At 55.5% G+C, this 21,043-nt stretch overlaps 7 protein-coding genes across 7 annotated transcripts; 3 read left to right on the forward strand and 4 right to left on the reverse strand.

The window, feature by feature from the left end:
* Positions 1–553: 553 nt before the first annotated feature.
* On the reverse strand, positions 554–2,218 carry CCM_05259 (C2HC5 finger protein; the record flags this gene model as incomplete). Its single annotated transcript, XM_006670404.1, has 1 exon — positions 554–2,218. One exon carries the CDS (start codon positions 2,216–2,218, stop codon positions 554–556), a length of 1,665 nt encoding a protein of 554 aa, XP_006670467.1.
* Positions 2,219–3,303: 1,085 nt separating this feature from the next.
* Positions 3,304–4,611, forward strand: CCM_05260 (malate dehydrogenase; the record flags this gene model as incomplete). Its single annotated transcript, XM_006670405.1, has 3 exons — positions 3,304–3,357; positions 3,512–3,629; positions 3,776–4,611. The coding sequence occupies 3 exons, from the start codon at positions 3,304–3,306 to the stop codon at positions 4,609–4,611; spliced, it is 1,008 nt and encodes a 335-aa protein (XP_006670468.1).
* Positions 4,612–5,320: 709 nt separating this feature from the next.
* Positions 5,321–9,331, reverse strand: CCM_05261 (cation-transporting ATPase 4; the record flags this gene model as incomplete). Its single annotated transcript, XM_006670406.1, has 2 exons — positions 5,321–8,920; positions 8,975–9,331. 2 exons carry the CDS (start codon positions 9,329–9,331, stop codon positions 5,321–5,323), a joined length of 3,957 nt encoding a protein of 1,318 aa, XP_006670469.1.
* Positions 9,332–10,497: 1,166 nt separating this feature from the next.
* On the forward strand, positions 10,498–11,346 carry CCM_05262 (major allergen Asp F2; the record flags this gene model as incomplete). Its single annotated transcript, XM_006670407.1, has 2 exons — positions 10,498–10,909; positions 10,979–11,346. The coding sequence occupies 2 exons, from the start codon at positions 10,498–10,500 to the stop codon at positions 11,344–11,346; spliced, it is 780 nt and encodes a 259-aa protein (XP_006670470.1).
* A 439-nt stretch (positions 11,347–11,785) lies between these two features.
* Positions 11,786–13,192, reverse strand: CCM_05263 (C4-dicarboxylate transporter/malic acid transport protein, putative; the record flags this gene model as incomplete). The annotated part of the gene is made up of 1 exon (XM_006670408.1): positions 11,786–13,192. The coding sequence occupies one exon, from the start codon at positions 13,190–13,192 to the stop codon at positions 11,786–11,788; it is 1,407 nt and encodes a 468-aa protein (XP_006670471.1).
* A 3,706-nt stretch (positions 13,193–16,898) lies between these two features.
* On the forward strand, positions 16,899–17,970 carry CCM_05264 (uncharacterized protein; the record flags this gene model as incomplete). The annotated part of the gene is made up of 2 exons (XM_006670409.1): positions 16,899–17,022; positions 17,132–17,970. 2 exons carry the CDS (start codon positions 16,899–16,901, stop codon positions 17,968–17,970), a joined length of 963 nt encoding a protein of 320 aa, XP_006670472.1.
* A 430-nt stretch (positions 17,971–18,400) lies between these two features.
* On the reverse strand, positions 18,401–19,997 carry CCM_05265 (O-methyltransferase, putative; the record flags this gene model as incomplete). Its single annotated transcript, XM_006670410.1, has 4 exons — positions 18,401–18,952; positions 19,030–19,209; positions 19,276–19,626; positions 19,689–19,997. 4 exons carry the CDS (start codon positions 19,995–19,997, stop codon positions 18,401–18,403), a joined length of 1,392 nt encoding a protein of 463 aa, XP_006670473.1.
* Positions 19,998–21,043: the final 1,046 nt, after the last annotated feature.

A 21,043-nucleotide genomic window follows, 5' to 3' on the forward strand; every position in this document is an offset into this window, starting at 1 on the left:
TGAGGTTTCTTTCTACGCCATGCCACAATTGTTGTCACGAACTGAATCTGCTCTCGACGAGAGGAACATGGGAGGGAGGGCTGGGCTCCTTGAGAGCCAGGGAAAAATGGGCTGGCATGGTCTGATGTAACAAAAAGTAGGGTTGGACGGTTCTTTATTTTTTGGTTGGTTTCTTTTTCTCTCATTGAAGAGGGAAACGTATGCAATCTTTCCGGCGTATAATCTCTCTTTGGTTTCGACTATTTCTTCCTGCGATTTCGTCGTGTCATTTCTTTTGACAATTTTCTTTTTTGACAAGTTGCCTCTGTATACATACTTTTGTCGCAATAATTGCCTTTTCAGATTACGACAAATGCCTTTTTACAACTTTTAATCAATGAAATCAGTTTCCTAAACATGATGAACTGGGAGTCAAGATTGTGGAGAGCTTTCATGTGATGGGCTTTTGAATATGTATGCCCCCGTGTAAATGAACACTCAGAACCTCTATAGATGCCTTTTTTATAAATCGTGATGAAACGCCCAATGTTCACGCATGCCCGATTGTCGTCAGTTACCCACAGTCTGGCTCGTCGCCGGCCGCGCCCATCGCATGGCCGTGGATGCCGCCGTCTAGAATCACGCCCTCGTTGTCGTCCTGGTCGTCCTGCACCCGGCGCCAGCCCTTGCGCTGTGCGCGCCGCGTTCGCGCCGCCTCCTTGTCTCCCGCGCCGTCCCCATCCCCTCGGCCAGCACCACCCGTGGCCGTCTCCTTGCCCTTGGCGGGCGTGAAGACGGGCTTCATGAGCGATCCGAGCAGCGGGTTGCTGCTAAAGGCACCGCCCGCCGCGCTCCTGTGTGATCCGGCCGCGGCGCTCTGCGAGAGAATCGTCTCATCCTCGTCCTCGGGCGTCGGCGGCCGCTCGACGGCCGCCATCTTGCGGACAACGCGGCCGTTGACCAGGTCGATGCTCAGGACCTGCTGGCGCTTCTCGTACTCGGGCCGGGCGTTCCACTCCATCTTGCGAAGCACTTTTTGCTGGCGCTTGAGCTCGCGCGCGCGGTCTGCGGGCGTTGCCCACATGCTGCCGCCGGTACCGGCGACGGCGGCGGTGACGTCAAAGTCGGACGCCTCGTCGCGGACCGTGGTGCGCTGCGCATTTTGCGCCTGGAACGTGAGCAGCTTGTCGCGGTGCGCGCGGGCCTCGGCGGCGGCGGCCTCGGCGAGCGACGGGCCGGCCTCGACGACGGCGGTGCCAAAGTGGCCTCGTGGCTGCGAAAAGGGCGCCGGCGTCTGCGAAATCGCGGCGCGCCGGTGGGCGTTGGCGTGCGCGGCCATGCGCTCCTGGCCGCGCTCGTCCTTGAGCGCGCGCACGAGCGCCTGCACCTCGCTGGGCGCGATGAGGGCGGCGCCGCAAAAGGTGCACGGCCCGAGGCCTTCCTTGACGCAAATCACCTTGCCGCAGGCGAGGCAGTTGGGCGCGGCCGTCTGCAGCGGGTGCCGCGTGGCGACGCAGCGGCAGCGCCGCGTCTGGGGGTCGTCGAGGGACGGGTTGGTCGAGACCTCGAGGGCGCGGATGGCGGCGTCGAGGTCAGCGACGGCCGTCGCGGCCCCGGCCATGGGCGTGCCACCGGAAATGGAAATCTTGGTCGCGTTGCTGCTGCCGGGCTTGGGCGTGGAGCTGCGTGTGCTGGGGCTGGACTTGGCCTTGGGCTTGCCGAGGGACTCGGCGATGAGGAAGCCGGTGGACGAGGCGTGCTGCTTGGGGGCGGCTTGCTGTTTTGGAGGCTGACCGCTGCTCGGCGCGGCGGAGGGCGGTGTCGCGGGTTGTGACGCGTGGTTGCTTGGCGGCGCGCTGGCGCGCTGTGAGATGTAGTCGAGATCCCCGTGCTGCTTGTTGTACGCTGTGACGGACGGGCCGGTGTATGAATCGAGGAGGCGGGCCGGGGGTGTGTGCAGCGGCGCCTTCTTCTTCTTGGGGCCGCCGCGCTTCGGCCGGGGCACGCCGTCGATGCCGGAAGAGGAGGCGGACGCGGCGGCGCTTGAAGAAGCGGCGGCAGGGGTTTCGCGACGGGCGTTAAACGACGCGATAAAGTCGATGGCGAGGGGCGAGTCGCCGAGCAGGTTGCTAAAGTGCGAGGCGGCGTCGGCTTTGGAGAGCGTCTTGCCGTAGTCGAGCACCTGCTGCAGATCGTCCTCGGGCAGAGGCAGAAGCTGCGACAGCTGGGCCCGCGACATGGTGGCGAGCAAGGAATGGGCTGCGGTGGTGGTGATGGTTGAATGAGTGTGTTTGCGCTCCGTCGTGAGAACTGTGAGTGCCCCGCCAGGATGCGTCACTCGCCGATGGCGCTAGTTAGGGAAGTTGCTTGGAAGGAGGAGTTGGTCGAGCACATCGAAGTACAGATGGAATATTGTAAAATGAGGAAGGGGGTCAAAAAATTGGAAAGAATTGATTTTCAATGAATTGTATGGCGTTACATTATCTGTGGCAGGATGGTGGCTAATAACTGGCTGCAAGACTGGAAACACTGAGGAGAAAAAAAGAAGGCATCAAGTTGGGGTGAATGATTACATCCATTGTTCGCATTGTTTGTCTACTGCTAGCTGGTATTTGATCTACCGCAATTATTGCAGGCAGAGCTATTGCGGATGACATTGTAATACAAAAAATGGTTGCCCAGAGGCAGACGAGTAGCATTGCGCACGCGATATTGGAGAGTAATACCAAGTATTAGGTAGTAGTTACCCACGAAGCAGGACTTTTCATAGAAGCCCTTGTATACCGGTATATAATTCAGGGATTACTCAGGTCGCCGCTTAATACTTACATGCAATGTTCGTGATGGCCAAGTCTAGGTTGGTAATAGGCGTCCACTCCACGAGAATGTGATGATCCTCTCGGATTACTCTGGGACCATGTAACCATGTGTAGTAATATTCGGTCGCAGGGTCGCAGGCAGGGTCCGCCCTGGCAATCAGCTCCATGTCCCTTCATCTTCATTGCTTGTCATTTGTCATTTGGGCGGTACGATGGCATAGCCGAGCACCGCCGAGCTATGCCCGTTCCTCACCCACCCACCACAGCCACACAGAGGCTAGTGCATGTGGCTTTTTTTTTTTCTCGCCGTTCGTCGCCCCAAGGCCACAAGCCAGGCCAGCAACAAGCCCCCAGCGCCCCATCTGACCGAGCAACGGACCAAACCAGACGCCCTTTTCCCTCAAACCACTTCTTCCCGACAAGCGCTCAACCTTGTTACTCTCCCCCCAATTGACCTTTCTCTCTTACAACCTCTCCAACCCCCATCCTCACCTCACCCGTCACAATGTTCGCTGCCTCCAGAATCCAGACCCGGGCTTTCTCTGCCTCGGCCCGCAACGTACGTTTCCATCTCCTCGCTCCCCATAGCTTCCGGCCGTTGAGCGCCCCCCCCGTTCGGCACTACCCGAACTTCTTGTCCCCCCTGCGTCATTGGTCCCTGTTGTCGTTCTGTATCGCGTCGACGCAATTGCTAACCGTCACCGGCCTTTTAGCTCTCCAAGGTGGCCGTTCTCGGTGCCGCTGGCGGTATCGGCCAGCCCCTCTCTCTGCTCCTGAAGCTCAACCCCCGTGTCACCGAGCTCGCTCTCTACGACATCCGTGGCGGCCCTGGTGCGTTAAATACCAACCTTGCTGGCACCCTGCATTGTCTCACTTTGCGATTGCTCTCGTGATCACAATTGAGACTTCGCAAATGCGCCCACAAGCTTCTTGTTCTTCTTGTTTTCCTTCCGCCTGGCTAACTAACCGCCCTCTAGGTGTCGCTGCTGACATCTCCCACGTCAACACCAAGTCCACCGTCACCGGCTACGAGCCCACCGCCGAGGGTCTCGCCGCCTGCCTCAAGGATGCCGAGATTGTCCTCATTCCCGCTGGTGTCCCCCGCAAGCCCGGCATGACCCGTGACGACCTCTTCAACACCAACGCCTCCATCGTCCGCGACCTCGCCAAGGCTGTTGCCAAGTCGGCCCCCAAGGCCAAGACGCTCGTCATCGCCAACCCCGTCAACTCGACTGTCCCCATCTGCGCCGAGGTCTTCAAGGCCCACGGTGTCTACAACCCCAAGACCCTCTTTGGTGTCACCACCCTCGACGTCGTCCGCGCCAGCCGCTTCGTCTCGGCCATCAAGGGCACCGACCCCAAGGATGAGAACATCACCGTCGTCGGTGGCCACTCCGGCGTCACCATCGTCCCTCTCTTCAGCCAGAGCAGCCACCCCGACCTGAGCGCCAACGCTGACCTCATCAAGCGTGTCCAGTTTGGTGGTGACGAGGTCGTCAAGGCCAAGGACGGCGCTGGCTCTGCCACCCTCTCCATGGCCATGGCTGGTGCCCGCATGGCCGACTCTCTCCTCCGCGCCGCTGCCGGCGAGAAGGTCATTGAGCCCACCTTTGTCGAGTCTCCCCTCTACAAGGACCAGGGTATTGAATTCTTCAGCTCCAAGGTCGAGCTCGGCCCCGACGGTGTCAAGGAGATTCTCCCGGTCGGCAAGGTCGATGCTACCGAGCAGGGCCTTCTCGACGCTTGCATCGTCGACCTCAAGAAGAACATTGAGAAGGGTGTCTCCTTCGTTGCCCAGAACCCCGGCAACTAAATTCATTCACCACCTTGAACTGGTGTAAAATAGCCGTGGTCTCGCTGGGCAGCGTACAGCGGTGACGAACTGCAGAGCATCCTAGCCCACGCACAAAAATGGATTCTCTGCCTGTATGACAAAAATCGTATTGTAGGATGGAGGAAGGAAAAATGAGACATGCAATCTCAAGTTCGGAATATCACGGGCAGGAATGGGCTCATGATTTTGTGCCAGCGACCAAGGCGCTTTTTAGCCAAAGGCCCATTGTCACTTTCTGTTTTAACATGTATTCGGCTTGAGCTTAACTTTTAGACACAATAGAGTCTGAAAGCACCACTGATTCCAACTATCCTGTGACATGCTACTACAAAAGGCCGTATGTACGATGTGCACTCGCTCTCGGCAAGTCAATGGCTAGTTTACACACGGCGTTGCTGCCCACCCTAGGTTTTTTTTGTAAAAGCAAAAAGACTTGGGCGCGTGGCACATTATAGAGGTAAATGGAAAATCTATTTATACAGAGACGGTCAATGTCTCTCAACATCTGCCACACACCACTCGCCGTAGATTGCAAGCGCAGACTCCACCCCTTCGTCTATAAACCCCCCTTTCACCCCAACTTCTATTATTTTCTGGTCTATTTCCTCCAGTGTAGAGTACTTTCAGCAATGAACAGCGTCCACCAAGCCTCCTCATCCCATCCCGCCCCACGAGGCCTTGTCCCGCTTCACTGACGCTGGCGACCGGCCCGCCACTCCTGCAGCTGCCTCTTGCGCTCTTCCACCTTGCGCTCAAACTCGGCCACCTTTTCGAGGCGCTTCTCCTCCTCCTCGGCGGCCTTTTGGTCGGCAACGATCTTTTTGCGGGCGGCCTCGCGCGCGAGCTGCTCGGGGCGGCGCTCGGCAATGTCGCGCGGGCGGTAGTCGCTGAAGAGGGACTTGAGGACAACCTCGATGACCCAGCAGACGACAAAGTCGAGGCCCATGACGACGGTCATATTGAGCTTGAACTCGTCGGTAAAGGGCACGAGCTTGATGGCCTCGTTGATCTCGGGGATGAGCTCCATGGCGCAGACAAAAGCGAGACCGGACACGCCGACGATGCCGTAGAACATGGCCTTGTTCTCGCTGAGCGCCTCGCGAAAGGGACGGCCCTGGTAGTTGATGGCAAAGGTCGAGACCTGCTGCACGAGCTGCAGCAGGTAAATGGCCGAGTTGAGCAGCGAGGGCTCAAACTCGGCCTCGAGGTCGACGTCCGTGGGGCGCGGCTCGAGCCGCTCAGATAGGCGGGCGACGTAGATGAGCGTCACAATGTGCACGGCGAACTGGCCGAGGATGGATCCGATGATGTAAATGTTGAAAATGTTGGGCTGGGGACGCTCCTTGCTGAGACCCTCGACCACCTTGGCGCGTGAGATGCTGAGGAAGCAGACGGACATGAGCATACCGCTAATAGTGTACTGCGTGTCGCCAAACTTGATGCCCTCGAGGTACAGAACAGACAGGGAGTAGGCGGAGATGAGACAGTTGAGCGCAAGAATCTTGTACATCTGGATCGTGGCGACTAGAGTGCAGCGACCCTGACGGATAATGTTGGGAATGGCAATGACATCGCGCAGCTTGGACGTAAAGGGGGCAGCAACGGACGCGTCTCCGAGCTTCAGTGTGGGGGGCTCGTCCTCGCCGAGTTCGGCTTCCATCATGCCAGAAGACAGCTTGTCGGCGAAGCTCGCGGCCTTGGCCTGGGCAGCGGCTTGGCGAGCAGCACGAGGGTCGGTCGCATTGATCAGCTGCTGAGCGGCCGGCGTGGTGATGGTCTCAAGAGGGTGACCGAGAGCCTTGACGTACTCCTGAACAGAGACGCCCTTCTTTTCGGCCTCGCGCTCAACCGCCTTCTGGTAGTGAGGGTTGGCAGGCCCGGGAGGAAACAGATGGGCAATGAGGATAGGGGCAGGTGGCTGAGGTTGGTTGAAACGCTTCATCAAATCGCACTGCTTTTGGTACATGTCCTTTAGTCTGGTGTTGCGAGCATGGTCCGCGATGCGGGTCAGGTCGTCCTTTGTACCGTTGAGAAGAGCGACACCAATGTGAGCCTGCTTGAGGGCGCCAACATCGTTGGTACCGTCACCGGCCATTAGGGTGTAGTATCCCATATCCTTGAGGCTGAGCAGAATGTCTTCCTTCTGCTTGGGTGAGACACGGGCATAAACCCAAGCATGACGGATGAGAGTGTTCCATCCAGGCTGACCTTGGAGTTTAGCCAGGGCATATCCAGTGACGCAAAGATCGTTGTCCTTGATAATCTTGGGGTCAATAGGCTTAGTTGGGTCGACAGAGATGGTGATACGATCATCAACGCTGCGCCAGACGAGGTGTTCGGCTCCCTTGTCGTCCTCGGGAGCGTCCAAGATGAGAACATCGCGATCAACAATTTCCACTTCACGAGCGACGTGCACAGCGGTGAGGGGATTGTCACCGGTAATCATGATGACACGGTGACTGCTCTCATTCAGCATCTGCACTGCCTCCTTGGCGTCCTCCTTCAGAGGGCAGTGGAGGATAAGAAAACCAGCAAACGTCAAGTCAGCCTCGACCTTCTCTCGCTTCAGGTCGTTGATTTTGGCAGCACCGAGTTCGGAGTCGACAGTCAGCTGCTTGTAAGCCAGGGCCAGAACACGAGAACCCTTGCGGGTGAAATACTTGTAGGTCTCCTCGTAATCAGCAGGGACCTCGACCAGCATCTTCATGATAGTCTCGGGAGCTCCCTTCACACCGGCGAAGGTACCTTTGAGCTTTTCACCAGTCTTCGTGTTGGTACCGTTGACCATGGCAATGGAGCTCTGGCGCTTCAGAGCAGAGGAGAATTGGAAACGACGCTTGATCTGAACACTGCCGACAGTGCCCTCGGCCTTGGCAGTGCTTGAGAGAATATCCTTGCGTCCGAGAGTCCAGCCAAGAGAAGTAAGAGTGGCCTTTTCCATGGGATCTCCGACAATGTCTCCTTCATCGAGCTTAACCAGGGCATGAGCAGTGGCCAGGACCAGCTGTGTTTCCATGCTCGCTCCCTTGACCGAAATAATGGTAGAGTGAGCGCCGTCAGATTCCTTCTTGTCCTCGACGTCGGAGTGGTTCAAGCCAAGTCCAGCAATGCCCTCAACAACGAGGTCCTCGCCAGTCAGAGTTCCAGTCTTGTCGAAACAAGCCACATCGACGCGGCCTGCGTAAGGAATACGGAAGGGCTCGGTGCAGAAAATAGCCAATTTCGCCAGAGCGGCCAAACTGGTGTTGACAGCGAGACTAAGCTCCATAGGCAGCTCGGGGGGGACGACACTAGTCACAATCAAGACACAGTCCAGAAGCAGCTTGGAACGCTTGCGGTCCTTGCGCACACCTTCATCCCAGACATACCAGGAGGCGGCAATGGCGAAAATCAGAAGGAACAGAATGAAGAGCAGAGCCTCGACGTTATTAGCGGAGACATGCTCAGTAGAGTAGATCATAGTGCGGACAAGGCTACCCTGGGAAGTCTCGAAACCAGTCTTGGTCACAATAGCCATGGCACCATTGTCAGGGGGCGTAGGGACTCCGGAAGAGAGTACGGGTTTCTCTTCATCGGCCGTTCCATGGGTAATTTGGAGGACCTTCGTGCCACCCCAGAGAAAGGCATTCTTGTCAAGACCGTCGGCGTCGAGTGTCGCATCGGCAGGACGGAGCTGGATCGAGTCTTTGAGGAGAGGGGTACTCTCGCCGGAAAGCATAGCTTCGTTGACAATAGCGGTACCTTCAACGAGAATCATGTCACAGGCAACACCACTGTCGTCCTTGGTACGGGTGACTGAGACGAGGTCGCCGGGAAGAAGGGCATCGCTAAGAACTTCTGTCCAAGTACCAAGACGGTACACCCACATGTCGTAGGGCTTGATGCTCATGCCTCGGAACTCGGTCAAGGTGCGCTGACGCTGCCAAACAACAGTACTTTCGAAGGCGACAAGCATGAAGAGGGTGAAGAGTGAGTAGTACCAGTAGTCGTCGAGCATCCAAAGACCGACGCAGAATATCTGGAAGACGAAGAAGGGCGCGACAGCGTGTTCTTTGAACAGCTCAGTGAATGTCGGGACGGGGATATCAAAAGTGTTCATGCCATAGTGATGCTCCATTCGCGACAACTCGGCTTTCTTGTCGATACCGCGCGACGACTGAAAGTCGCGAATGAGGGGCTGAGGCTCGGAGTCGATTGCATACTTGAGGGTATCGAAGGACTTGGTATCGGGATTGTACAAGAAGCGGCGTTTCTGGAAGAGAAATGAGAGGTTGGTCTTCCCACCAGTCTAAAATCGCCGCGTTAATAGGGAATATAGAACGCTGACGTCAAATGCGCCTACCTTGTCGCGAACCAACTTGCAGATGCCGGCTGAGCCGGCGTTGGCGATGGGAATAACCTTGATGAGCTGGGCATCTTCAACAGACTTGGCAGACTGAGCAGTGAAGATGGCATCGAGGTTGACGCTCCAGTGAGTGCTCAACCAGACCAGAGACTGGACCGTGATGATGGAGCCGACCCAGACAAACGTCCATTCGGGGGCGCCGATGTGTCTCTCGTAGAGTTCGGGGGTGAGAAAATATCGGAGGAAAATGGGCCATACAATGGCAAAGGGCCAGATGTATGCGCGGAAGTGAAAGGAAAGCGGATTCAGCAGCTGCGCGTGCTGAATTTGCGAATTTGCGACCAGGGGCGCCATGTTGAAGTTGGTCGGGGGGGGGGGGGGCAGCGCCGGCCAGGAGTCCCAGGGGTGCGGACGCAGCGACGGACGCGTCAATTAGCGACGGCGTCTAGAAAAGAAAGCTCCGTCTGCGCCGTCGGTGGCAGAAAAGGAGCCGAGAAGCAATCACCAAATGACCTTGATGGTGATATGGACGCAAAGGCGAATAATGTGGGAGAGGACTTGTCGGCTAGGTCCCGCGATCTGTACTTTTTCCCTCGGAGCGTGGCGTGGATTTTGGCTGCCTTGCGTTAGTGTGGCTCAAGGAAGCAAAAGAGGAAACTTTTGCCACAAAGTGGCTGGTGCCGGCCCCAGAGTGGCCCATGGGCAAATCCGTCACTCCGACTAACAGCTCGTCGGCGCGGGAATAAGCGCGAGAAATTCCAAAAAGATTGAAGAGCTACATTTGGTAGACGACTATCTGTGTTTGAGTTGAGTGCAAAATTTATGACGAGCTTGAGCTGCGCATCATCCTGCTCAAGTGCAGACAGAACCTTGCACCGCTAGTACATGTAAGCCAGTAGCAATTGACGGTTACAACTGTGCGCATCAGTAATATACCAGGAAAAATACCAAGCTAATTCTAGATAAATCACTATTAAAGCTTGAAAATAACTCTAATGGATTTGCGAGCGTACCCGGCCTCGTGGACCCGGCAGTAGCTAGCCTCACTGTCTTGGCACTGCAGCTGGCAAGCCAAACCACCTTGATGTCCCTTTTTCCGAGCCGTTAGTTGCGAATTTGTTGGTCTTTTGCGATTCGAGACTCTGATTCTCTTTGTGAATTTCCTTGGCAGCGCAAATGGCTGAAAAACTAGTAATTTATTGCCCACCACATGGACCGAGTCGACAAGCATCGTCGGTGGTGTGCCCATCGTCTGCCAACTTCACGAACATGTTCTGCCCACTTCCCAGGGCTGAAGACTCCAGTACAGAACGCCTCATATATAAGCACGGGAAAAATGGCGCAGAGACTTCGCTTGGCAGGTACATAGACGGCCATCTTGACCGCTGCTTACAGAAGAGAGCTGTGAAGCCGTCGCTTACTGGTGGCTATATATACCTCGATGGGCATCCTTTCGCTCTTCCTGTATCAAAGTCGCAAGTCAATAGCATCTCCAGTTCCAAAGATCTCTGCTATCCAAGATGAAGACACCCAGATTTCTTCTGGCACTTGCGGCCCCGGGTCTCATGGCCTCTCCCCTCGCCACCGAGAAAGGGACCCCGACGACTCTCAGCACTGTGCCGACTTCCACCCCAAAGACGGGCGCCTACAGCTGGTCAGAAGGATGGGAGACGTCGTTCCCCATTCACTCGTCCTGCAACAGCACCCTGCGCGCCCAACTCCAAGTCGGCCTTGACGACGCCGTGCAGCTGGCCCAGCATGCGAGAAACCACCTGCTACGCTTCGGTGGCAAGTCGGAGCTGGTTCAAAGATATTTCGGAAACGGCACACTGGCAGAGCCTATTGGCTGGTTTGATCGCATCGTTGCAGCCGACAAGACGGCCATGACCTTTCGCTGCGATGATCCCGACAAGGTGTGCGCGTCGATGCCGAGTAAGTGTTCCAGAGAGTGTATCGCAATGGGCAGGAAAAGATGAGACAGCTGACAAACGATATTTATAGCTTGGGGAGGCCATTACCGTGGAAAGAATGCTACAACGGAAACTGTCATCTGCCCCTTGTCATTCCAGCTGCGACGTTCGCTCTCATCAGTCTGCAACCTGGGCTACACGGTCGCTGGATCGCCTCTCAACACCATCTGGGCCGTCGACCTCCTGCATCGGATGTTTCATGTCCCTACAATCAACGAAAATGTGGTGGATCATTTCGCAGACGATTACAACGGCATTCTTGCCTTGGCGAAGAAGGACCCGGCCAAGAGCGCCAGAGATAGCAACGCGCTCCAGTATTTCGCGATTGACGTTTGGGCCTATGACATTGCGGCTCCAGGAGTCGGTTGCACCGGTAAGCCTGTAGAGAAGAAGGCCTAGACCGTGCGGGAGATGAGACAATGGGTGAAAATGCTTATCGGGAGCTTTAATGCAAAGCATAATAAAGCCAATGCCGCTGTTGAGTCGCGGCCCGGGGATTCCGTTCATGTGTCACACCGTGGCTTCTAGAATGCTTGTTGGCGGCTCAAGAGGCGCAGATAAAAATAGTTTATGGTGAGCTAGCTTAGAAACTATCTAGACTTTGTGAAATGAGAAGAATTGATGAAAAAAAGATTGGATGGTGAGCTAGCTTAGAGACTATCTAGCCTTGCAAAATGAGAAGGGTTGATGAAAAAATGAATGGAGGATGTGCGCAAGAACTTCTATAATATCGAATGCCGGCTATGCAGAACGTAAAAAAAACCAAAAACGAACGCGAAACAACTTTTTTCATCCTGCGCCTTCCAAACAAAAAAAAACATTGCACAAGACGTCTTGTCTAGTGATCTTCGACATCTTCGTCCCTCCCAGGGTACATGATGTCCTGGATAACGACTGCTCGAACCTGGAATGCAAGGACAAACAAGTAAGCACAGATCATGCAGATGCTCATAACCGTGGTGCACCACATGAGAGGCTCGCTGCCGAATTCTCTGGCCATGGAGATGGATGCCAGAGTGAAGCCTGTGTTGGGGAAGACGGCGGCCCACCAACCCAGATGGAAGTACTCGGGGGGCGACTGGATGATAGCAACGACTGCGATTCCGAACCACCAGAGGCTCAGGGCCCAGAGAAACACGGCACTGATAATGGCCAGGTTGTAGAGAACGACCTTGTCCAGCAGCGATTCACTGAGGGCACTCGACCGCTCCAGAGACTTTGCCATGCCAATGAGAGCCAGGGCCGTGAAGGCTGGCGGGCCTACGCACATGAACAGACCCGGTCGGTGCTCCCTGTTGGGGAGGCCGGACTGCATCAGTCTTCCAATCATGTGTGCGTACATGAGCATGGCAACGGATAGGCCCAGGCCCTGGCAGGTAAGGCCGGCTCCGACAACAGGCAAGATGGAGATTTCGGCCTGTGTCTTTGCGATGACGGATGCGATGGTGCCCGACAGCATGATGGGAAAGATGGGGAGAATCCAGGTGGGCATCATGGTCTGCAGCTTGTGACTGTGTGCGGCAAAGGCAAAGCTGTACTGGCCGACGGCAAGGGTCAGAGTGAGGAGGACATAGCCCCAAAAGACGCCTTGGATGGCCCACGACAGTGCTCCGTCATTGTCAGGAATCCAGTACTTGTGCGTACTCGTGATGACGGTGGCAAAAGAAAGAAAGGCTGTTGGTACAAAGAAGCCCTCTCGAGGATGCGTGATGGAACGGGCAAAGTCGCCCTTATGCAGGCAGAAGCGGAGTACAAGACAGGTGGTGACGAAGGAGAAGATGACAAGGTTGAGAATGTATACGACAAAGCCAATCGTGTTGAGGCCAGGGAACGTCTTGAGCTGGTTGCCGATGAGCAAGGCCAGCCCGCCTGTGCTCATGGGCCATGTGTACCAGGCCCATGTGAAGTGATGAAGGCGCTGCTTGAAAGATAGGCTGGGGCGGTCGGGGCTGTAGGGGTCTGCCGCCGGCGAGGAAGCCTTTTCGTGAAAGTCGGACGTGTTGTCGAAGACGGAGGCGCCCTTGTAGTGCTTGTGCAGCTGGGCCTCCATGTCGAGACGGGAAGACGCGGCGGCGGCGTCATGGTGCTGGTGGTCGTCGGATCGAGAAAAGGCAGAGTGGATGGAGTTTCTTCTGGTCGGCGTGTTCGAATCAGACCAGTAGTGAGAGGACGGCTCCGCGGAAGGGTCAAAGGCGACCAGCTTGCCAAAGGAGGAGGCGGAAATGTTGCGATTCTTCTCGTCCATGGTGCCGGACCAAGTGGAAGATTGGGGAAGAAGTCTGGGATATCTGGAACAAAGGAAAACAAAAGGATTGACTTGATTGATTCTATCGAGAGAAAAAAAAAAAAAAGACCAACGTCGCCAGAATGCTGCCGGGGAGGACATCCCTTTTAACCAGGTTACCCTCATAAAAGGCCCTGCACACTTGCCGGCTTCATGTCTTCAATCTATCTCCCGGGAGTCCCAGTATTTCGAGTGTACATTGATTGATCTGAAGCTTTTGCCTTTGGGGCGTGCAGGCGAACGACGCCCCCCCCCCCCCCCGGCCCGTTTCTCCTAACGACACACCCGCCAATCCAAATCACTGACTAGATAACTACAAGATGTCGCAGCAGCAGCAGAGCCTCACGACCCGGCGATGTGTTGGCCTGAAGCATGGGAGGCGACAAGCGTCTAAGTGGCCGGGTGGGGGGTCATATGTTAAACGTAGCCTGGCCAAAAGGGGCAAGGCCGTGCACACAAGGCAAGGTAAATTCTATTCAGTCCTTTTTTGCTTGGCGTTGCCAGTTGCTCAGTTGTAACGGTAGGGGTTTTGCTCGATGAGCCAGTCAGGAGCGAGTCCTGGTGGCGTGTAAAGGGTGACTTGACTGCTTTGCAAGGTTGAATGCGACGCTGGTCTGCCAAGATCAAAGGGCCAGGATTTTATTTTAGCCAGACGATTGCGTTATTCGTGCGGAAACCAAGCAAAACAAGTCCTGTTTTTTCTCTTTCCTATCTGGCCCGGCACCTATAAATATCGTGGAACTTGGTGTGTTTCGTCCTTGGCAGGTGGATGTTGGTTTTGCGAGGGCCGCCAACAAGTAACTTTGTGTGCTGCCCAACGACAGGGGGCCGGGATGCCATAGGAGGAAGAAAGTAACTAACAACCAACTAAGAAAACGCCACTGATTTTGTTCTGCGTCGACGCCGACCGATTGTCATGTCCGGACGGGCGATTGGCTTGGCGCGCCACTCTGAAATGGACTCTTGACTCGACAGGCCCATGCTACCCCCTTGTCCAATCATGTGGATGAGTACATCGATTAAAGTGCTGACGGGCTTTGGGGGGCCGGCGGGTTTCTTTTTCTTCTTCAAGAGAGAGATGGAATTGGCTCGGCGTGCAGCAACGCCATCTCAGCCGTCCATCGCATCTCGCTCGGAAAGCCGGCCGCCGAGTGTGGTCTAAATGGACTTCGGTGAGGAAACCTTATCTACACGCAATGCGAATGTGTTTTATGAACATCATTTTACGAGGTGAAACACTTTCGTGGCCGCAGAACCCACAACGATGAGAATAAAATAAAAATAAAAATAAAAGGCCCAGCAAGCATGGGCTATGATTAGATGTGCAAAAAAAAACTGTAACCCTGGCTCGGTGTCGCAAACCCTGGCGCAGTGACATTGATAACACGGCACTGCCCGGTGGGAACAAACCCTATTGGTCCGTCTTGTCTTCTTTCTTTTCCCAAGTTGCGATTTTCGGGTGGGCAGAACAACATCTCGCAGGTTATCGGGACTTTTTCGTTTGGGATTTTCCAGGGGTACATTACACATACGTACATGGTGGTATATACGGATACCTTACCGAGACGCTTCTTGCTGCGCTCTCGGTATGAGCGACCCTGGCCCACGACACCAACAGAGCTCGATGCTCGACGACGTGGTTAGAGATGCCGTGTCAAACCACCGGACAAACAACCCCTTTGTGGTCCATGATCTAAATCTAGCCGCCGTGTTTCCTCCTCGTGGGCTTGTTCAAGCTGAGCAAGCTCGTGTCCTTTCAATGCGGACCGGGGCGAGACCAAGGTCCTGTTGGTTTTGGAAACTGGCCTGACCGAGGGCCATTGGCGCGATTCGCCATCTATTCTAAGCATGATTTTTTTATTTTCTTCTTCTTCTTCACTCCTGCGTCCTCGGGTCCTTCTCTCTCTCTCCCCCCTTGCTTCCTGCTTAAAACTGGATACCGCCTACATATCAGTCAGCCCAATATATATGCGATGCAACAAAAAAAACTCCACCGAATTCCACAGAATAGAGTACCGCCGAGGCCTATCGCCACGCCTGCCGGCATGGACGACGGCGGGTTGAGCAGGGTCGAGTCAAATTTCGTTAATCAGTGAGCGCCCCAAAAAGTCACGGCAGCACAGGGATTGCATTCCCGGTCGTCGTGATGTTCCCACCCTACCGGAACGGCACGGCCAGACGACTGGTAAACAATTCTGGGACCCAAAGCTCTCGCGTTCGTTGGTGCCGCAAACCCCTCGAGATTCTCGGCATGATTCAGGACCAGAATCACGCTTTCAGGAAATGGAGGAAAGGTGTTCTGCCCACCAACACCTGCCTGAGAAACGGCCGCCACCCAGTAGATACGTGGTGTAGATATAAGCCCCCCCTAATCGAATTGGGTTACAGTAAGACCACTTGGACTGTAACATCAAATACACATTTTGCGCAGCAGAAGCAGCCGGCAAGCTGAATACCCGGATGCCCGGGTAGGATCTTGAGGGTGGACTGCCTCCCTTGGCACTGCGTCTCTGTTTTCGTGGCCCGTCTGCCATGAGCTCCACGAGCCCCGTTCCTGTCCCAAGCGATGTAGCATCTCAGGTTTTCCTTGGTGTTGGGAGCACGTTTTTTTCGTTTTTTGTCATAACACAAGGTGGACTGGGTGGACCAAGAGCCCGCGAGCTGCGCCCCAAAACCCGCCGATGATAAGGGCAAATCTAGGACGACACCCCGTCCGTCGATGGTGGCTTCATCCATGCCGCGCCGTGGCGGCACCCCCACCTCGATATCTCCGGAAAAAAAAGAGGCTTCGTCCGGCTTTCGCCAAAACCACGGCCGTGTTCGGATTATCCATCTTTCTTCTGTCTCTAGATATATATATTTCATCTTTCATGTGTGCACTGCATGCCAAGCAAACCACCGTAAAAGTATACGTACATGTGCACTGCCACTTGCGTCCGTGTTGGCGTGCCAGAGATGTGCGGTGTGTGGCTAGGGTAAACTCTACTCCTGCGACTCTGTGTAGAATGGCTGGCGGTGAACTGTCTATCCGCACAGCTGGTGCAGAGAGCCATTCTTGCGTGGCAGCCTGCTCTTCTCGAAAACGAACCCAGGTCGACCATTCATCCATGTTCGCTCGCTTCGGGAGACGAGTTGTAACTACATACCGCTTGCTGTGCCGAGATGGAATCAACATGACGGCATAATGTCTTGGGTATTACCTTTCCCACCATTGTACGGATCCCGGAGTCCGGAATCCGGATTTGTGTCGCATCCTCATTCCAACTTTTGATTAAAGCAGCTGCGCGTGCGTGCTGTTACATCGCTTCGCACGGCCAACGTAGTTCCTTGCCATTCCAGGTGAGACAAGACGCCCAATGGCTTGGCGACAAGACGTGTCATGGAACTTCCAGAAGCGTCAATGGCAATACCGCCAAACCAACACGCCAAGTCTTGGCCTCTTGTGCCATGACGATTTTGTTTTCAAAAATTCTCAAAACATCGATTGTGTGAATTTGTGAGGGACTGCGTGACTCCTTTTGTACCATGTTGGCTCCAAGGCGAAGGCGTCACTTTGTGGCGCGAAATTGCGGGGGCGTCAATGAACCTCGGCTAAAGCAGTCTTGAGGCTTCACCAACAGCTTCAAGTCAAACGAGACATTGTCAATAAGGACCACATCCAGTCATCATGTCTAAGCCGACTCTGGGCGGAGCCATTGCCCCTACGACAGCTGCAAAGTCGACCAAAGTGCAACGAGTAGACGACAAAGCCTACGTCGTCGACTTGGCCCCGGCATTCAATATTGGTACCGGTAAGTCATCAAGGAAACTGGGTTTGGGTGTTGGGTATATTTACTCTTTACTTCCCATGTTCGTCCCGTCTCAATGGATGGCACGCTAACCATTAGACGAACACGATAGTACCCAACGGCGGCTATGTCGCAGGACACTTTCTCGCCGTGGCACTCACACATGTCGCCAAATACGGGCACCGCAACGTTATATCCGCGCATTGGGATTTCCTGAACCGGTCCCAAGCCGGGCGCGCGACCATGCTCGTTGACGAGGTCAAGATTGCGCGCAACATGTCCGTCCTGCACATTGCGCTGTACCAAGACGGCCAGCTGACCGAGGCGCCCTGGGTCTCCCCGGACGCCCGCCGCGTCGTCACCGCCTCCGTCACCTGCCGCGACATGGCGACCGAGACCGGCCAGTCGCTGGACGGCGAGTGGCGGGATGCATACCCCCCCGCGCCGGCCGATCTGCAGCGCCTGCCGCTCGGACAGGACCCCGGCTGGGAGCTCTACACCAACGCCAATTTTCGCCCCAACCGGCACTGGAACACCTACCAGCAGAGGACGCACGCGACGCCGGTCGGCATTCGTGACTTGTGGATGGAGCACAAGTCGGGCGAGCCGATCGAGAACCTGGACTTGGCGTACCTGGCCGACATCACGCCCGCCATTGGCCTCTTCAGCCTGCAACACGCCCCGGCCGCGCAGACGCCGCCGGGCGTCGTCTTTTGGTATCCGACGCTCAACATCCACATGGATTTCAAAAAGAGCCTGCCTGCCGAGGGCGCCCGATGGCTCCGCCTGCGCACGTCGATTCGCAGCGCCAAGAACGGCCGCTACGGCTGCGACGTGGACATTTTCGACGCCGACGGGGACGTCGTCGCCCAGGCTCGACACGTGGCCATGATTGTGGACATGTCGCGCAACACGGCAAGCCGGAGTACCTCGAAATCGATCAAGCTGTGATATAGAGCGGGCGCTATTTAGAGACGGGGGCGGCACGGCATCATGTATAGAAGTTGGACCCGGGCGGAATAGACGCGTTGACGGAGAGGTTTTTTTTTTCTTATTTTCGCACACGATATAGAATGAGTAATCATTTAATGCAAGCAACTGCATAGAAGTTGCTCTGGGATTAATAGACTATACTACGCCACCATATGCCGTGTCACCGCACGGGCAGCAGTGTAAGCTGAGCCCAGGAACCAGGCTGGTGGACAGTTGGAGGCTTGGAGCGGACATGCCGCCCAAATAAGACCGGAAACCAAAGACAAGACGGGCAATGTGCACAGAAACCCTGTTACTACCCGCACAACCGTACTGTGCCGCCTGAAACATGACCAAAGTAACAAATTGTCTTTCCTCCTACCCTTGTGTAACCGCGACAACAAGTCGTTCACGTCCCATTCGACAGCCTCGGCCGCGTCTCACCCCGCGTCTCCTCTTCCCACACTGCCTCGATGAACGATAACCTGCCCGCTGTTTTAGTAGCCCCCCTCCATCGAAACCGCAAGTCCGCCTGCGCAAAGAGCGCCTTCCAATCGCCCGCCTCCCGTTCCCGCGCGTTGCAGACGGTCCGCATCAACACGTCCATGGTGCGGACGGCCTTTTCGTCGCTCTGCGACAAGACGCCGGGTGCGGGCAGCACGTAGTCGTTGATGACGACCCGCGCGCCAGGTGTCATCGCGGGCACCAGCGCCCGGAGCGCGGCGACGGCGTACTTGTCGGAGAAGGCGTGGAAGACGTGCCGGAAAAAGTAGACGCGGGCTTCCACGGGCTGCGGGAGGAAGCAGTCGTGCGCCGTCAGCTCGACTCGCGCGGCCAGGTGCTGGGGTACCTGGCCAATCGTCTTGTCGGTCCTCAACTCGGGCTTCTCTTGCACAGTAAAGGACAGCTGCGGAAAGGCTTCCGCCAGCGCAAAGGATACGTGCCCCTGACTGCCACCAATCTGTTGGACGGAAAGGTGAGAGTTAGTTAGCGTCACCAATTCATGTAGAGCAACATCTCAGGTCAGGTGCCACGTACATCGACGACCCTTGCTGCGCCGAGTTCGGACCACGGGTAGCCATTTGTAGTATGTGACAGGTCAAACCCGTCACGACCACCTTGTGCCTTCATAGCCAGGCCGTACCGCTTCATCCTCGCGTTGTCCGATTGCATAAACTCGAAGAACGGAATATCGTTGCGATATGCTATGTTGACGGCCTATATCGTTCCAAAGGACATGGTCAGCGTCAACTGATCGGCGGCCTTTTGACCGAAGTTGCATACAGTTTCGTTGGGCTCTTGCGAGCCAGGCCACTTCTTCATGGCCTCCACGGTGTTGACAATGGGCCGAAGAAGATCGGTGGTGAACATGGCGACCCAGCTTGCCACACACGGGTCCTCCAACAGGAGCAGGGATGATCGGCTGTGTGCGACGTGATTGGGACTAGGTTCGGAGAACAGGTCATTTGCCATTGCCAGGCGCAATATGCATTTCAAATCAGAAACAATGACTTTGGTGCCTGTGAGATGCTCGATTTCGGTGGCGAGATTGACGTAGGATATAGCTCCGGTGGGGGGTACAGCCTCGGCAACGCGGAACTCACAAATGGCTTCGAGGGGGACGTAGCTGATCGACTACCCGTTCTTCGTTAGAGGTTCTTGGCAATGGCTTGGTACATGAATGACAGTGTACATACGTTCCAGGCCAAGTTCTTGAGGGTATCCTTGGGGCCAACAAGCAAGTCATGAAGCTCCTTGGTGAGCGCTATGAGTTCGTTCCGGGTGTCCTTGTCCTGTGTGTCAAACTCATTCAGATCAAAACTGGCACGTCCGCCAAGCTTGAATGATGGTGCGTCGAGGTGTTTCTCATTGAGGCTCTTGGTGAAGAGCGCGGTCTTTGTTCGGATTGTCTCGGACAGAGCTGCAAGATGTGCCACAGAGCTTTGGGCCGCCGTGCCATTGCCGTTTGCTACGGACTGGAAGCTATCGGAAGTTGCGCCAGGCATTTTGGTAATTGTAGATATGTATTGTGAAGTTGCAGAGTGAGAATCTTTGATCCTCACGGAATGATGGACGTCGGCTCTTTAAGTACTGAGCAGGACGCGTACTCCAAGGCACACCCTGGTCCAGCAAGCACAACCCAACCCTGTCACGGTGGCGCTCCATCTCAGTATCACATCGATAGTCCCACTATAGGAAAGGGAATAGAAACTGCGGGATGGCGACGGGGTGACACGCCTGCCCGGGAATTTTTCAGAGCTTTTGCGGATACGTGCAACATGCTGAGAGTCCACATGGGCACCATCATCTTGGTATATGACCATTCCTTCTACCCAAGTGTCACGCAAAGCTAGGCAAATCCTGCCCACCACTTTGAATCGTTTGCTGTGGTTTCTCGTTGGACCCAGCGCTGGGTTTTGCCTGTTGTAAGCAACGAGGCTGGAGGGGCGCATGCATGACCGTTGCAACGTGGACACGATGGGCACCCATTTGTTTCACTTGTAATAATCAAGCTAATTTTTTTTTCTTTTGTCATTAAAAGGAGCTTTCCTTGGGAACTTTGGGGTCGGCGCCTCGTCAGGCCTGTCGTTGGGCGGCGGCAGGGCACAACCGGGGCAATCTGCGCGATGATATGGTCAACATTTGTTTCTGCGTTTCTGCACATCCAGGTTGACATGATTCCACAGCAGAAACTTGCTTGCTTCCGGACAAACCCCCCACAGACGGCTCTGATAGGTCGCCTCACAGAGACATGATGGCTGTGGGGGACGACTTCTGACGAGACACGGTGCGGGCGTTGCCTGGGGAAAAGGGGGTCACCGCCATTAGCGCATATTCAAGTTCCGAGTCAGACTGTCAAGCGGAAGGGTATCGGCATCTTGACAGCGGTTATAAAGAACAATAAGTATCGGGGCGATGCATGCTGCGCTGGCTGTACATGAACCAACCGTTGAACCAGCAGGGTTAGCCCAAGCTGCAAGCAAGCGTTGGCCGGCGCTATTTTGTTCCAAGAGTGGGCACGGCACTATCCGTACCTAGTTTTCACACCTCC

Source organism: Cordyceps militaris (assembly GCF_000225605.1).
Source record: "Cordyceps militaris CM01 unplaced genomic scaffold CCM_S00004, whole genome shotgun sequence".
Classification (NCBI taxonomy): Eukaryota; Fungi; Ascomycota; class Sordariomycetes; order Hypocreales; family Cordycipitaceae; genus Cordyceps; species Cordyceps militaris.